General features: G+C 44.4%; 2 protein-coding genes across 2 annotated transcripts in view; one reads left to right on the forward strand and one right to left on the reverse strand.

The window, feature by feature from the left end:
- Positions 1-12,895, forward strand: part of wwp1 (WW domain containing E3 ubiquitin protein ligase 1) — a 28,249-nt gene extending 15,354 nt beyond the window's left edge. Inside the window, exons 9-25 of the mRNA XM_080515099.1 lie at positions 361-820; positions 953-1,048; positions 1,751-1,925; positions 3,459-3,513; positions 3,968-4,052; positions 5,324-5,452; positions 6,273-6,345; positions 6,451-6,522; positions 6,654-6,742; positions 6,883-7,042; positions 7,296-7,429; positions 8,530-8,670; positions 8,765-8,885; positions 9,332-9,436; positions 9,791-9,887; positions 10,024-10,096; positions 10,706-12,895. Coding sequence (XP_080371225.1) covers positions 361-820; positions 953-1,048; positions 1,751-1,925; positions 3,459-3,513; positions 3,968-4,052; positions 5,324-5,452; positions 6,273-6,345; positions 6,451-6,522; positions 6,654-6,742; positions 6,883-7,042; positions 7,296-7,429; positions 8,530-8,670; positions 8,765-8,885; positions 9,332-9,436; positions 9,791-9,887; positions 10,024-10,096; positions 10,706-10,805 — 2,165 coding nt within the window. The 3' untranslated portion in view covers positions 10,806-12,895. The remainder of the gene's footprint in view (positions 1-360; positions 821-952; positions 1,049-1,750; positions 1,926-3,458; positions 3,514-3,967; positions 4,053-5,323; positions 5,453-6,272; positions 6,346-6,450; positions 6,523-6,653; positions 6,743-6,882; positions 7,043-7,295; positions 7,430-8,529; positions 8,671-8,764; positions 8,886-9,331; positions 9,437-9,790; positions 9,888-10,023; positions 10,097-10,705) is intronic.
- Positions 12,896-13,141: 246 nt separating this feature from the next.
- rmdn1 (regulator of microtubule dynamics 1) lies at positions 13,142-16,332 on the reverse strand (the record flags this gene model as incomplete). Its single annotated transcript, XM_080514848.1, has 10 exons — positions 13,142-13,269; positions 13,357-13,490; positions 13,576-13,606; positions 13,905-13,992; positions 14,540-14,595; positions 14,682-14,771; positions 14,847-15,006; positions 15,544-15,628; positions 15,854-15,959; positions 16,198-16,332. The coding sequence occupies 10 exons, from the start codon at positions 16,330-16,332 to the stop codon at positions 13,228-13,230; spliced, it is 927 nt and encodes a 308-aa protein (XP_080370974.1). The 3' UTR covers positions 13,142-13,227.
- Positions 16,333-16,810: the final 478 nt, after the last annotated feature.

Raw genomic sequence — 16,810 nt, forward strand, 5'->3', positions numbered from 1 at the left:
ACTTTTTTTCCCTCCTAAATAAAGCAAACATTCTTGGATTTCACAATTAAGCCCCCCACTTAGCGCTCCAAGAAACAATTACAGAGGTTTTTAGACTTATTTTTGCTTGAAGAACAAGCCACAATTTCCTGTGTTGTCTGGAAATTTGATTTTATTTATTAAATTGTTGCACCCCCTCTGAACCCTTAACTCGCTTGTCTTTGTGGATATACCTACATCCACAGAGATCATTGTAAATAGGCCAGTAGCTACATGTTAATGGATGTACACTCAAGCTGATATTTAGTCTACTGGTCTACATCGCTGTCATCAAGTCATTTGAGTAAACCGCATTATTGCCTCATTCTGACTTGCCCGCAGTCAACGGGGAGTCCTGTGACGCTTCCAGAAGAGATGTACTGCCCTCTGCAGATACTCATGAGGACTGCACTCAAGCCGAGGCCCCGCCAGACCCCGACACAGCACCCAACAGCATATCTCAACCCCCGTCAACCTCCACCCCGTCCCCAGCCTCCTCTTCAGCCGCGAAACCTGCTGAGAGCACCACCGCTGCTTCTGCCACGACTACTGCTGCTGCTGCTGCTGCTTCTTCTTCCACCACATTCTCCTCTGCAACCCAGGGGGCTCCCACCACCACCACCACCACCACCACCACAACGTCCTCATCATCGTCCACCTCCTCCCCGGCGCCGGGAGAAGGGAACGCTCCAGGAGCTGGAGGTGGAAGCGGCAGTAGCAGCAGTGCAACTGTGACGACAGACGGAGCCAAGCCCAGGCAGCAGGCTCCTAATGCCGGCACCTCAGATCCTCTACCACCAGGGTACAACTCATATCTCCTCACTGTGGAACTTCAATGTGTTTGTTACAACAACAAAAAATGGATAATTCAATTTTTTCAACACACATGTAATGTGGCATGAACCCTTTTCTCTGCATCTTGTCCATTGTGAAGGTGGGAGCAAAGAAAAGATCCACATGGGAGAACGTACTACGTAGACCACAACACCAGGACTACCACATGGGAAAGACCACAGCCACTGCCACCAGGGTGAGAAACTCTTCTTCACATGCACTCATGTCTTTGGTTCCCCTTCAGCTGGAAGCTGTTAGCTTAGTGGGGTCATCTACAAGTTAAGTAGATTGTGATGTGAAGGCATGTGGTCTGACAAGAAGATTCTGGCTCTAAGGTCTTTTTAGACCAAGGATGATGCTACTATACTACTTATTTTAAACCAAATCTATGTAGACACATGGTAAAGTATATTTGAATGTTTTCTCTCTTGTTGTAAAACCTAGCAGCCGTATTGCTCGGGAAATAGCGTTAGCGGGCAAGATGTGCTATTATGGGGAGTCTTTCAGAAATACGCTGAAGACTGCAGAAACCGTGCAACAAAAAAACAAACAAACACGGCTTTAACTACAATATGCCTGTGGCTCCTGAACTGAAATGTGTTTGACACCCCTGTCTTAGATCATTTCAAACCATGAAGAATATAAAGTTCAGTTGGGTTCAGTTGTTGTGGTGTTTGGAGACAATTGATCTCTGCTGAAGTATGATCGAAAAGGTTAAAGTTAATTGTTTCCCTGATTATTTCAGGTTTTCGCACACAATTAACTGCAACTGATGCCTTCAGTTGTATAGTTTTGCCTTTTAATGAAATATTCTCATTTCAGGCAGCAGTACCAAAAGTGTTTGTCTTTATTTTTTTTTTTTTTAACCCATCCCCGTTTTCTTCGCTCCTCCTGCCAGCTGGGAACGCCGCGTGGACGATCGGGGTCGGATCTATTATGTGGATCACAACACCCGCACAACCACGTGGCAGCGTCCCACCATGGAGTCCGTGCGCAACTTTGAGCAGTGGCAGAGTCAACGCAGCCAGCTGCAGGGAGCTATGCACCAGTTCAACCAGAGATACCTCTACTCTGTAAGAAAACCCTCACCACACTCGGCCTACCGTCGTCGTCACATTGCACTTTTCTATTTCTCTTCATTCCCGAGAATTACACTCTTTACAATTGTTTATTTAGCATCATTTTTAAAAGGTCTATTTCTAATATATTTGCTGAGTGTCTTTGAAATCTGAATTTGCATTTTTTACCACTCAGTAAAGTATAATTGCAACACTTCAGCTTTGACATCAGTAACAGCAGAAATTATTGATTGAATGAATATATCCGTCTCAGACAAAATATAAACAATCCATGTCTTTAATCCTGTTTTTTGGGGGTTTGTTTTTTAAATCTGTGGACTTATGTACAGTGAGAGGGATTCCCAGACTGCAGTTGTCACAGTTATACGACCACAGTCGGCCTGATAAAATCTTCTCAAAGTTCAACAGTGCGACTTCAACGCATTGCACATCCTGACCTTGGGAGTAAAAACAAATATAAGATGCAGTAGAAAATGATAGAACACCAGTGTCTAAACAAAATAGTTTACAAACTCCTTCTCTTTGTTTATTTCCTCGATGACGTACAGGATAACGTTGGTGTTCCCGCATTCTGTCTGGAGGAACTTGAACATTAGTCACTGTGAGATGATCCATGAAACACTGAATTCATTAGTTACAAAGCAGGATTTTAAACTTGCATCATGTTATTCAAGTGTTGCATTAAGACGAGCTCAAATTCAGTTTAGTTTCTCTTTAGTGTGAGCTTCCCGCTGTCGTCATGATAAATCTCGACGCCTCAGACTCTGCTGCCGAAGTCGTTCTTTTGTTCCTTTGTTTGTTTGAAGGATGATTTTGTCTCGTAATGCTCATTGTTTCATATCTGCCTCATCCCACTCGGCTCAAAGGTCAAACCAGAGCTGAACATGTATTCATCACTCTTTTTTTTGTTGTTTTTTTTTTGCCCCAATCTCCTCCTCATTGTGAGGGTCGTCGGGTCTGAGTCGTGATCTCATCTTCACTGACGATGATTAGCTTATAGGGAAAGTTAAAAGCCACGCCACTGGCCAGTAAACAGCCACAGAGTCCCTCTGCCTGCAACACGTCAACACTCCTCCACCATCCCAGTTTCACCTATAATTCTCTCTTTTTTTTCGGGGGGGTTCATTTGGACTAATGATGTTTTTTGTCGTGGAATATTTTCCTGCTCCAGCCTGGTATCCTCCAGGCGTTTTCAACATGGGTGTCTATGTGTGTGTTCGACGTGTTGCCCGGCTCCCCCGTGGTCCCTGTGTTCCCCGTGCTCCACCCGTTCCCGGGGTTCTGTGTGTTCCCCGTGCTCCATCTGTTCCTGGTGTTCTGTGTGTTCCCCGTGCTCCCTGTTCTCTCTGTGCTTCGCCCTTTCCCCGTGTTCCCACTCCTCCACCTGTTCTCCGTGTTCCCACTCCTCCACCTGTTCCCCGTGTTCCCACTCCTCCACCTCTTCCTACCGCTCCACCCGATCCCCGTGTTCCCTACGCCCCCCGCGTTCCTTGTCTTTCACGTGCTCCGTGTGTTCGGTGTTTTCAGGCGTCCATGATGTCCGCCGAGAACGATCCTCTTGGCCCGCTACCTCCCGGTTGGGGTGAGTTCTCGTCGTTCCTCCTGGAAAGCGTTTCCCGTCGGCGTTCGTTTTATTTACCAAGGACTATAAGTGTGAATCGCATGCGAAAATCTAAATAATGTAGAATCGGACGTGGTACTTTAACCGCCATATTGTGTTTTTATGACAAAGTCTGTTGATCGTAAATCAATTTGATTCTTTATATCAGAAGAATCAACGCATTTCTCTCAGTGTTACACCCTGGACCTCGTGTCAAGTACTTTGTAAAATCTAAATTATTCCTGATTTACAAGTTGTCTCCTCGAGTTTCTCGTCTCTCGCCTTGGCCTCATCCCTCTTTTTTGTTCTTTCTCGCTATTCAGTAAACCAGAGATTGACAGCCTGTTGAATACATCAGTGTTCGCCGCATTAATCAGAAGTGTTGTTATTTTGCCGTGTGGAGCGCCCACATCGTCTTCATTCTGAACCCTTTCAGAGAGACGCGTGGACTCAAACGACAGAGTGTATTTTGTCAACCATAACACCAAGACAACACAGTGGGAAGACCCCCGAACCCAAGGGTGAGCACACGCCGCAAAACACATGCCGCAAAACACACGCCACACTTTAATAACATGTCGTCTGCGCGACAACTGTAATGTCGTTGAATTATTTTAAACTAAAGCGGTTTTGTAAGTGCAGTGTGTTTTTATTTCTGCTTCATGGTGATTTGACTGATGAACTGGAACAGATTTGGACAATTCTAACTTTAAATGTAACTCGCAGTCTTTTTTTTATCTTTAGTCTTTTATTTTTCTTTTTGTATTTAATGAATCATGAAAAAAAGTATAGTTCCACTCTGTTAAGAAACTAATAACTCAATCTATACTATCCTATAGCCATATTGCTATATAAATGAGTGTTATTAAAACATTTTAATGTATTATGTAAGATGTGTATGCACAGAAACATTCTGCCTGAAAATACAATATATACAGATTATCACTTTTCAGCCACTTTTCAGTATTTGTTTACAATACTTGATCCAAAAAAATGGAAATTGCCTGACTAAAGTGTGAGCAGATTTGGTTCGACTGTGGTCTTATATACCAAGAAACCAAACTTCAACTTGTATATTGCATATATTCTCGTAATTTTTGGCATTTGATGCTAAACCTTGGCTGTGTAACACTGTAACCGGAGGTCACTCATGCCAAGAACATATAAAGAGGTCATAAATAAATCACTTCCTCTTTGTAATCTTTAAGTCCTGATAACTTCTTGATACTATCCTTGTTTGCAAACAGCACAATAGTAAATATTACCGGCTATTCAGTGATGTAATCAGATTGAAATTGTGTCTTGTAAACTCTTGTGATTAGATTGGCCCCATCCAGTTGATATTACGATGGGATTGGCGGCGGTGTTGTAACCCCGTTCATGATCAAATCGCAAATGGATCGTTTCACGCGGTTACGTCTGTGAGAAAAAACCATCCATCTTCAGTTCTGGTGAAGCTGGATGTCGGCCATGCGCACGTCCTTTTTGGAGATTATAAAGCCACACCTCAGTCGGCTCACTGTATTGTGTTCATCTAAATGGGAACGTCGGATCTGTCCATCGAAAAAAGTATTCAAACAAACAAACAAACAAAAAAAGTAAACACAGCTGATGACAAGCAGGCTGATCTGAAAAGGTGATTTTTTTTAATGCGCGATTTACGTCGTTTCTAACAATGTTGGATAGCGCGGCTGTATGTGGATGACTGGTTTTGACGACTCGGCAACTGGATGCCGCCCAGTGATCCCGGGCGGCTCGCGTATGTGACTGGTTCTGTCCGTGTCGCCTGCAGGCTACAGAACGAGGATCCTCTGCCCGAAGGCTGGGAGATCCGGTACACGAGAGAAGGGGTCCGTTACTTTGTGGACCACAACACGCGAACCACCACGTTCAGCGACCCCCGCACCGGAAAGTCGTCCGTGTAAGAACACGTTGCAGAGTTTTTCTCAGGAGCGCGAAGAGCTGCAGCTGCGGGACCCCCTTGTGCACGAGGAGATGTTTACGAGGGACACATGGAGTTATTTTGTGCTTTAATTTACACACTGCAATTACACCTACGAGATAAAAAAAAAAACCCGTAACTTTATTTTACTGGGATTCATGAAGTTGTGTTTACTTTCAGGGGTTGTATTTCACTGCAGGCTTCTCGGGAGATTTCATGTTTTTCTTTGGAACTAAACAGATGTTTCCAGATAACTTGTTTGAAAAGGCTCCAGACCTATAACTAAGGACAATAGTTATGTCTGACTTGAATCAACTGTTATCTGATTTATATCTTGACCACTTCAAGAGGGGGTTGTGCAGGAAGGCACTGCTTCAAGCATCCTTAATCCTGAATGCATCAATATGTGATACAAGCTCGATTTAAAAAAAAAAAAAAAAAATGTTAATGGCATCAAAATAGCAACCCTTGAAGTTGAATCTAATCTTTGACATCTGGGCCAAATGACAAGAATGCAATTACCATGATTCCACAGGTCACATCATCGACATTAACAAGGTTATAAATGCCTGCAAACACCTAAAGGTTCTGCGGTTTGTTCTGCACCTGCCTAAACGCTGCAGCGTCTTCCGCTCGAAGAGTTCTTCCAGACTTTCATGTTTTTTTGTGGTTTTTTTTAATGTTCGAGGTCCATTGTAGCTTTTTACACCACGCACACACAAAAAAAAAAAGCTCCTTTATTGCATCTTTCATCTTGTTCCGGCTGCACTTTCACCTCCATGATATTTGTGTGTTTCAGCACCAAAGGCCCACAGATTGCATATGAACGCAGCTTCAGATGGAAGCTTGCCCATTTCCGCTACTTGTGCCAGGTATGGGGGTTTTTTTTTTCTTCTTTTTTTTCTTATACTGCTCTCTCTCTCTCATGCACACACACTTTCTCCAAATGATTAATGCTGTGTCTTGTCCTCCCGCAGTCTAATGCTCTCCCCAGCCATGTGAAGATTACCGTCTCCAGACAAACGCTGTTTGAAGACTCTTTTCAGCAGGTGAGAAAATGTCCCCACCACCACCATTTCCCCACCGACATCGACAGCATGAATACTTCTGTACTGCATAAGTACTGTGTAGTTATAACTGTGTCACATGAGTTTGAGGTGATTCCATGTGCATCTTTCAGATCATGGCCCTGAAGCCTTACGACTTGAGGAGGAGACTGTATGTCATCTTCAGAGGCGAGGAAGGTCTCGACTATGGCGGTTTAGCCAGGTAGTAAATAAATACTGACTTTCAATAAATATCAACACTTTTTCTTGTGGAAAACTTGTGATTCATCGCCAGCTTGTTCGGTTTCCCCATGTCTCATTCAAACCATTTCTGTTTTTGTGTGCTTTATTTCCACTTTGCAGGGAGTGGTTCTTCTTGCTGTCCCATGAAGTGCTGAACCCCATGTACTGTCTGTTTGAGTACGCCGGCAAGAGCAACTACTGCCTGCAGATCAACCCGGCCTCCGCCATCAACCCCGATCACCTCTCCTACTTCTGCTTCATCGGCCGCTTCATCGCCATGGCACGTTCCACCTGCCGCCCACACAAGCACGCAGTCGTAATCGCAACAAATACTGCGAGACAGAGGGACTTAAGTCACATTTATTTGAAACAAGATAACCAATAATTATCTCGAAACAATAAATATTTGTTCATTTATTCATGTTTTTTGTATATTAAAAAAAAATCACATTGGGCAAAGAGTGAAGATATGCATTTTCACTTTGACAGTCTTCACGGTTTCATCCACTAACGTCTCTCCGTCGTCTCTGCAGGCACTTTTCCACGGAAAGTTCATCGACACGGGTTTCTCTCTGCCGTTCTACAAGCGCATGCTGAACAAGAAGCTCATACTCAAAGACCTGGAGTCCATCGACCCCGAGTTCTACAACTCGCTGATCTGGATCAGGTAAACTGTTTTAACAACTATGTTCATCTCCACTACTAGTATGCGTCTGTCGACTGTTGTTATCATTATTATTGTGAGTAAATGATTGATCGATACGGTCGTAGATTTTGCACCGAGTACTCGTCAAAGATACAAGATACCGGCCAGTATTAGGTAACTCGACTTGACGAGCCTCAAAGGACGGATGTCTCTTTAAACCACTACAATTCAGTTGCAGTGCATTCTTGTTTGCTTCAGTGGGATCAGTGCATATCCATGTCTCGCAACTAGAAACAGCCCGGCTTGGGTTGGAGAATGAATCTTTATGACTTCGTGACAGCTTGTGTTGTTTTATAGCTTTTGAGGATTTTTTTGTTTTCTATTGATGTGATTTTTTTTGGGACCAAATCGTCCGTGCAAGTTGCGTTGATGAAGTCGCTTTACAAAAGTGAGACGCTGAATGCACTTTTGTGGAGATCTGTGGGATCTTTAAACTTGATTATTACTACTGTTGAATTATCTAGTAAAAAATAACCGTGCAAATGATTAGAAATGTTTTGATATTGTTGTCCTGGCGCAGTGTCGCGGGTGAAAAGTTCAGGAAAACACTAACTAACTAAGTCTGTGAGCCTAAACCATTTCTCATCTGTTGTTTTTGGTCAGCTTATCAAAAAGAGTCAACATATCACCAAAAAAAGACATGAAAATTCCCCATTTTCACCTGGAGTCCAAATGCTGACTGAAAGTTTTAGATTGAGAAATGGTGGGAATGCTGTGCGTCAACAGAAGGTTGCCCAGGACAGAATGGTACGGAGAGATGAAAGCCTGCACGTGCAAGGCGGCCTCCAAAAATGTCCCAGAGGGGAAAGCGAACCATAAGATGCCAAAAAAGGAGCAGAGCTGTTGATTGCAGACATGTCACTATGCGAGAACACTATAAACCGAGACGAGGGCAATTACTGTCTGAGCCCCCCGGAGATAAAAAGCTGCACATTAATAGGATGATTAAAATGATTTATCCCCCCCCCCCCCCCCCCCCCCCCCGCCCTCGTCTTTGAAACCTTGAACTGTTTTTCACTTGAGTTTACCGTGACGTTAACGAAGGTCTGATGTTTCTGCAGGGACAATAACATCGAGGAATGCGGCCTGGAGATGTACTTCTCGGTGGACATGGAGATCTTGGGCAAGATCACGTCTCACGACCTCAAAGCCGACGGCGCCGACGTCCTGGTCACCGAGGAGAACAAGGAGGAGTACATCAGGTCACGCTCAGCCTCCCGTTTCCTCGCCGTTGCGAAAGCCGCCGGTACCGAACCCGAGACGATGAAGTAACGCTTGCCTGGTTTTACTCTGCAGTCTGATGGCAGAGTGGAGGTTCTCCCGCGGGGTGGAGGGTCAGACCAAAGCTTTCCTGGACGGCTTCAACGAGGTGGTTCCCCTGCAGTGGCTGCAGTACTTCGATGAAAAGGAGCTGGAGGTGAGAGGAACCTCAAACCAATAAGTGACCAGTGCCTCACAGATCCGTTGTCGTGTAATCGAGGGCCTGATTTGATGTATTTCTCGAGCGGCAGCGGCGGCCGAGAGGGTAAGAGAAGCAGTCTCGGGGTCAGGAGTTTGAGTCCTACAGTGGACAGGTGACCTTTGACCCCATTTAAGCCCACTAACGTGGCTGTGCCCACCGCATCCTCGATACAGGATGGGTAAATGCTGATTAAGCCACAGTTGATTAATAAAATGCAGTTAGTTAGTTATTTTGAAAATGTAAATAATTGAAAGAAGAAAAGGTCGAAAGAAAACACGTTCAGGATCTATTCATCTAAGAATTTTTACATCGGCATTTCACATCATGATGCTTGAGTTTGATCTGTGCTCAGTGTTGCTTTCATTGACGGGTGTTTGTGTGTGTGTGTGTGTGCTTTGCAGGTGATGCTGTGCGGCATGCAGGAGGTCGACCTGCAGGACTGGCAGAGGAACACCGTCTACCGCCACTACACCAGGAACAGCAAACAGATCATCTGGTTCTGGCAGGTACGGTCACACACACACACACACACACACACACACACACACACACACACACACACACACACACACACACACACACACACACACACACACACACACACACACAGACACACAGACACACACAGACACACACACAGTCACGTCACGTTTCTACTTTCTACTTTTTTTTTGGTGTTAACTTGCGTTTATTTCCTGCAAATCTTCTCTTAAATGATACAAGTTCACATGGGTCATTGGGAGAACAAGGTTCAATACTGTGTCTGTGAGCTCTGATGATGATGATGATGATGATGATGATGATGATGATGATGATGATGATGGCAGCTGAAGAGCAGTGTGTCACTTCCTCCTGCGCAGCTGGTGAAAGAAGTGGACAACGAAGTGAGACTACGGCTCATGCAGTTCGTCACTGGAACCTGCCGACTCCCCCTGGGCGGCTTCGCTGAGCTCATGGGTCAGTTGGCAACGGAACACACACACACACACACACGCACACACACACACACAGGGAGATTAAACACGTTTCTAAACACTCGGCAAGCGGCTCTTTCGTGACCTCCTCCTCACCGTCTCCTTGCTTTGCGCTGCAGGAAGTAACGGGCCCCAGAAGTTCTGCATCGAGAAGGTTGGGAAGGACACGTGGCTTCCTCGGAGCCACACGTGGTGAGTGATCATTACCGACACACACACATACACACACACACACACGTACGCTTGCATGTACTGCATTCAGGGCAACGAAAATTGTCTTTAATTATTTGCTCGGAAAGCTTTCGTATCAGTGATCTTGACATTTCTGTCCACTCCGCCTCGACTCCAAGCAGAGTTTTGGTCCATGTGCCTGAACCAGAATATTCACCTCCAATGTTGTTGCGACACAAATAAACTGCAGTTTCATTTTGAACTTTACCTGAATGCTGTGTACTCTTTGTGGAATTCTACACCTGATAATAAAGTTGAACAATAATTCAGCATCTTGTCTTTATCGTTGAGAAAACGTACATTTTATGTATTTTCATTTTCTCCAAGTCACATAAGGAGGAAAGACGATCGGTCCTTAAGAAATTGATGACACACATTTGACGACACGCATTCTTCATTATCAATTTTTGAATGTAAAACATGATAAATGTCTTAAGTACAGTAATTGTAACTGGACTCGGTGTGTGAAGAAAAAAAAAGTAGTACTGGTGCTTTGTTTGCAGACGATCTGCCGCTGTGAGTTTCAGGCTCCGCGCTGACGCCTCCCGTCTTCCCGTCTGTTTCTTCCAGTTTCAATCGTTTGGACTTGCCGCCGTACAAAAGTTTCGAGCAGCTGAAAGAGAAGCTCCTCTTTGCCATCGAGGAAACCGAAGGATTTGGCCAAGAGTAATCAAGAGGAGTCCTGTCGTACCTCCCCTCCCTCCCGCCCAGTGCTGTTTATTCAGCCAAGAAAAACAAACTTAAGTTAAAAAAAAAAAAAAAAAAAAATTGCACAAGATAACCACCAATGTATATAAGCTATTTTGTCATTTTAAACCAAATCCTCATTTGCAGCATCGTTTTTGCCGCAATTCTGCCCCCCCCCCCCAAGCCCATATATATTATATAACCCCCCCCCCCTTTCATGAAATATGCAAACATTTCAGCAATTAGCTCCTCTGTTTTAAAACAGAAGTCATCATTTTTTTCTTATTTCCTCCCCTCATCAGGCTGGCTTTTTAAAAGAGACGTGTTTCTGAGAAGATTTTATAGTAGAAGTTGTGAGCTCCTTTTAAAGCTCTAGTTCTATAGAGTTTTTAAAAAGGGGGAGAGTTTTTTTGGGGGGGGGGGGTCTGGTGCCTGAACTAGTCGTGTGTGTGTGTGTGTCTGTGTGTGTGGGTGTGTGTGTGTGTGTGTCCCCCAGTTTCTTGTTTGCAACTTGCTTGCATGCTGCCTATGAAGACTGCTCAAACCTCAATGGACCACCACTCCGCACATGTTTCAGCATGTACGGCTCCATCTCTGCAGGAGCTTCATCGCCAAGCTCAAATCGGACTGGTCCAAAGCACACAATACGGGGAAAAGAAAAAAAAAGTCGTCATCAGTGGACTCAACAATTTAGTAAAAGACTCTGGAGACAAGCAAGGACATCAAAAGCGGTTTGTGGACTTTTTAGAGATTCCAAATGTTGTACGGGATGAAAACTGTGTGTGACCATGTGGAGAGAGAGAGAGAGAGAGTTAATATAGCCACTGTGCTTCAGAGAGACCCAACAAACACACCAAATTATATCATGAATGTTAAATATTTGGCCTTTTCCGCTGCGATAAAAGTCTCATCAGGAGATCCGATTGGAGATGAAGAGAGGAAAGTGGTCATAATAAACACACCGCATGTACAGTTTGTGCACTGGATGGTGGTAATGAGTCCTTGAGCCATTTTCTCTTTACCCCCCCCCCCCCCCTCATTATCTTCTGGTCAGATTGGCCACTGCTTCCCTCCTTTCTCAGACTGAAAGCAAAGTGACTCAACACCATCTAGTGGCACAAAGTGGTACTGCAAGACTACGTCTGTCTCCTATGATTGTTTTTAAGACTAGGAAAAAAAAAAAGTGGCCTGATTTAATAAATCAAGGTTCCTCATTTATGCTTGATCTCGGATTAAAAGTAACTGAATCGGAGTGCAGTTGTCACGGCGACAGCCTGATCATGAACCGCTTTGTCACATGTGGACCGAGTCCTTTATTCTGTCCATCACTTCAGGGGACCTCCTTCTCCATAATGTTTTTCCCCGATGTCATGTCTTACTTCCTTCTGTTCTAATCAACTCTGGTGCTTATTCCGTCAGTCCTGAATGCAAGGAAGAAAAAAAAAAAAAAGCTATTGATGTGTGCCCTTTTCCTTTAGACCACTGCAACTGGCGAACACGCGGCTTTACTTTTCTTAGGCGATTAGTCATCTGTGGCATGATCGGCTGAGAACCTTTACTGTAGCAAAAAGAAAAAAAGAAAGCCGACTTAAGAGACTCGCAGCTGCGTAACTCTGCTTCCGTTTGAACAGAAACCTGTAATCAAAGAAAAATCAAAGTGTATGTGAATATTCATTGTATAAAGATAGTAAAAAAAAAAAAACTAAAAATATTCTAATGGACTACACAGAGCCGCCGTTCCCATTGATGGATATCTGTGATGCCTTTATCAGAAGGGGACGTTTCGAGTGGCGGAGCGACAGTAACCAAGTTACCGAAATCATTTTGACGCTTTATATCAACTATATAGACAGGGGGAGTTACTGTGCTTTGTCCATGCGAGACGCATCCAAACTGTAACATATCGCGTGTAGATACACACTGTAAACACCAACTACACTGTACAGAATGCCCCTTTACTGGAGACTATGTGTATAGGAGATTCATTTTTAATCTGCTTTCAGCCATTTTAAATGGAGAGAGATGGATTTATGAGATACGAATAAGTGAATAAAGCCCCTCATTGGCCCTTTGTGTCGGACGTTTTGTGTCAAGTCTCACGATCACACGCGACATTGCATGAATAGAACATTTTATTAGAGGTAAACAGTTTTGACAGGAAAAAGGACAGTATTCAAACCCTAATTGGATCCAAGTCAAGTTTAGTGGCTACAATTCTGAATTTGCACATCTCATCAAAACGTGTACAAACTAGAGACGGCTCGGTGATGTAAACTAAATTCTTCCACCACAGCGATTTGAGCGATGAGTCACAGCTCTAGGTCGGAGTGATTGCATCCACGAAACTTGCTTTTAGGCATTTCCAAAGTCCTGCAAGGCACCACACGTTCAGAGGCAACGAGACTTTATCCCAGCTTCTTCAAGAGGTCCACGGCTTCTTGATGAACCTGAGGGAGGGAAAGAAAGATTTTACATTCGCTCGTCAAACTCCTGCAGATCTTACGGTGGTGACAAACTGGGCGTCATCGAGTTACCTCCTTGTCTTCCCATGTGCGAGCGGGATAGTCTTTAGCTTTGGTCAGCCACAGCAGAGCCTTCTCCTTGTCCTTCAGCGCGATGTAGGTCTTCCCCAGCATGAGCATGTTTTTACTGTAGAAGTCTGGATCGGCTGTGGAGAAATTGACCAAAAAAATACCCCAACTTAGCCGTCTGTAGGAAATCGGAACGCGGAGTCGTTCTTCGCGAGCACGCACCTTCCTCTGCTTTCAGGAAGAAGTCCAGAGCCTGAAAGAAGTAAAAGCTTGTTGAATTCGAGACTCAAATCTCAAAAGGATCAGCGTCTTGAGCATGCAGCTTCTCCTGCACAAACTGAACTATAGTCCATCTGCCGTGTCGTCTGGCTTTTTCCTTTCTGCCGTGTTTTTAAAAACCGCGAGCCGTGGTGGTTACTGATCCACCACAGCCTGGCTACTTCATGTTACAACCTGGTGTTCCGGCTTCAATTAAAAAAAAAAATTCACCCATGCAATCCCGATTTAAAACCTCGTTCTTTGGCACATTAATGGGTCCAAGGAGTTCTCACCTCCTCGTACGTGGATTCTGGAGGTTTGGAGAAAATCACGGCGGCGAGTTTGCGCTGGTACCAGGGCAGCTCGGCGAATGCAAAGCACCTAACGAGGACGGACAGACAAGTCTGCTTGAAGATCTCAATGCAGGCGTGAGACGGGAGCTAGTTTGTGGAACTTTATATTGACAAGGCTGGAATCTAAAAGTGCAGGTTTAGAGTTAAACTGGTGTGGGAACACAGCAATCGGGTTGTGGTTTTAGCACCGACTGAAGCAAGGCGTCCAGCCATATCAATAAACTACAAATAAATGTTCCTTTTTAGCACAAATTGACAATAGTTAATAGTCTGCATTACCCACAATGAGCTGCTCTGAAGTCACTTTAGGGCAAATCAGCATTTTCCCCACTTTTAATCCTGCGGGTGCAGCTTACATGATCCTCGTTTACTTTATTGCACAAATCTGCCACTAGAAAAACGGATTCACAACCTGTTCCAGGAGATAACTACACCTGCAGCACCTCGGAGTGAACTCCGGCCACCCGACTCAAGTTTCAAGAGGGTGTCAATCAGTTTTTCCACTGGCAAATATCCCGAGAACACAAGAGTTCAGCGTGACCAGACGCTTTTCACTCAAATCATATTACGCTCACCAGTAACCCAGTATGTGGAAGGAAGTGGCATCTTTGGGGTTGAGCTTGACCGCTTTCTAAGAGGAAGCAAAGAAAAAAAGGGGGACTTCAGTGAAGATCTGAAAAAGACACACCGTGACCATGTGAGGGAACGTCCCCTCACCTCCAGGTGCTCCCTGATGACCACCGAACTTGTGAGCTTGGATTTGGTTCCCCGATAATCCCCGACGTCCCCCAGACACACGGCGTACCACTGAGTTCAGGGAGAGGAAAACGACGTTTACCACTCATTCACATCAGGACAAGGGGACGAATCCCAAAATTCCACCTTGTGTGCAGCGAAACACTGGGGGTCCTTCTCCAGGGCCTTGCTGGCGTATTCAAAGGCGTCAAAGATCAGCTGCTTCTTCTGGCCGGCGTCGGTGTCCGGCAGCATCGCCAGGTTGCGGGCCGCCCGGGCGAGCCGCCACAGGAACTCTGCGTCGTCACTGCACACGACAGGAAGAAACGCAAATGAACTGCAAAGCAATTTCAGTCACCAACCTTTGAATGTGCATTCCAATTTAAATCATTCATCCAAGCAATGTGAGACGCAGTTGTCAAATTTAATATCAGACCCATTAAAGTTGCTGTGAAAGAGATCAATGAATTTTAACAGCTAAAAATTTTACCAGTTTCACGAAGACTACAAGGGTCCCACACCAGTTTGCATGCAGAGCAAATGGAGCCACCCTTTGCAAACAAGCGTACAGCTCGTGCAATATTTTAAAGCAAAGCCCACAATATCAAAGTGCTCAATGTTTACCCCACTGCAGTCAATTTGCTTAACAAAACCACTAACGTGCAGTGGAATGTACTCATGCATGCTTGGAGCCTTGTAACCCAAAGAACACCATTGATCATCAATTTGAAACAAATCCAGTCTTTCTAATCAGAAATTGTCTGCCCCCCTTGTGGTCACAATACACAACTACGGAAAAAAACTTTAATGACTGAAGTTAGGGTGGGAAAAATTTTCTCCTTACCTTTCTTTGTACTGCATAAGCAGCTGGTAGAGTTTTTCGATCTCTGCACAGCTGTACAGGTAGTCAGCCTGCTCCACAACCGCATCTACAAGAGACAGCACATCAATTCCAGGGATTCATTTCATTAAAATAAAAAGGCATTAAGAAAAGCACTTTGAAACTTAAGTGAAGGCTTAAATGCCTTCACTTAAGTTTCAAATGCATTTGGAAGTGGGGCCAAAGAAAACATTTAAAGAATTATAATGCTGCAGTGATCAATATTCAGTCCTAATTGAATAATTGCCACAATTGTGAACAAACACCAGCTCACTTTGGTCTAAAGCGCAGACCACTGCTGAACTCTGCACCCTGCAGTAGATCGAGTAACCTAGACAGGAGACCACCGGCAGTCCCAGGAGACACGCAGCTCGACCACCCTGCACACAAATTAAAATTCGTTCAGTCCACATTGCGAAAAATGTGATTTCAGCATGCACAATCAGGATCATCACAGATCAGCAGCTTTAAAGTCATGCTGACCTTTAACCCACATCGTAATTATGAGCAATGAAGCATCACTTTATTTTCAGATTCAAAACTTTAAAAAATTAAAAAAACAATGCAGAATAACATAGGTGACCATAGTAACTGAGAGAATAGAACATTATTACTTACAGTCAGAGTCGAGGATGTCCTCCTTAAATATGTCCGGTTGTTCCGACCTGCGCCTCTGCCTCCTGCAGCTTTTGCAGCAGACGTGATCTCGGACAAAACCCTGCTGGCACTGCGAGACGCGACCCTGCAAGCCATCTTTCATGAGAATGTCTCGACTCTGAGTGAGCGAAAGCTCACCTTTATATAGTCCCGAACAGGTGTGTCCAATCAACTGACTTCTACGTCAACTGGTTACCGACATCATTTTTAATCGTTGCTGTTTATAACATGCAGATGTCCCAGTAAGACTTACCGCACTTGTCTTTGCTGTAAAGACAGTCAAACCAGCGTTCGCTGTGGATTTATGCCGGTTTTTTTTTTTTTTTTAACATTTGCTGTTGCTAGCTGCAACAACGGAAGTCGGTCACCGGTTGACAGGGGAGCCGGTTAGTGCGAAACACTCAAGCGCGCCGGCCAAACATGTTCAAAACACATTTTTTTTAAAAGTGGATTTTAAAGTTAAATAAGTAACCTACACAAAAAACGTTTGTGTCTAATTCAGGTGAAAAAAAAAAAGTTTAATAATAATTACAGCGTATTTAACGTCAATGCATTTTCCGTTTCAAATAAACGG

Source organism: Blennius ocellaris, assembly GCF_963422515.1.
Source record: "Blennius ocellaris genome assembly, chromosome: 19".
NCBI lineage: Eukaryota > Metazoa > Chordata > Actinopteri > Blenniiformes > Blenniidae > Blennius > Blennius ocellaris.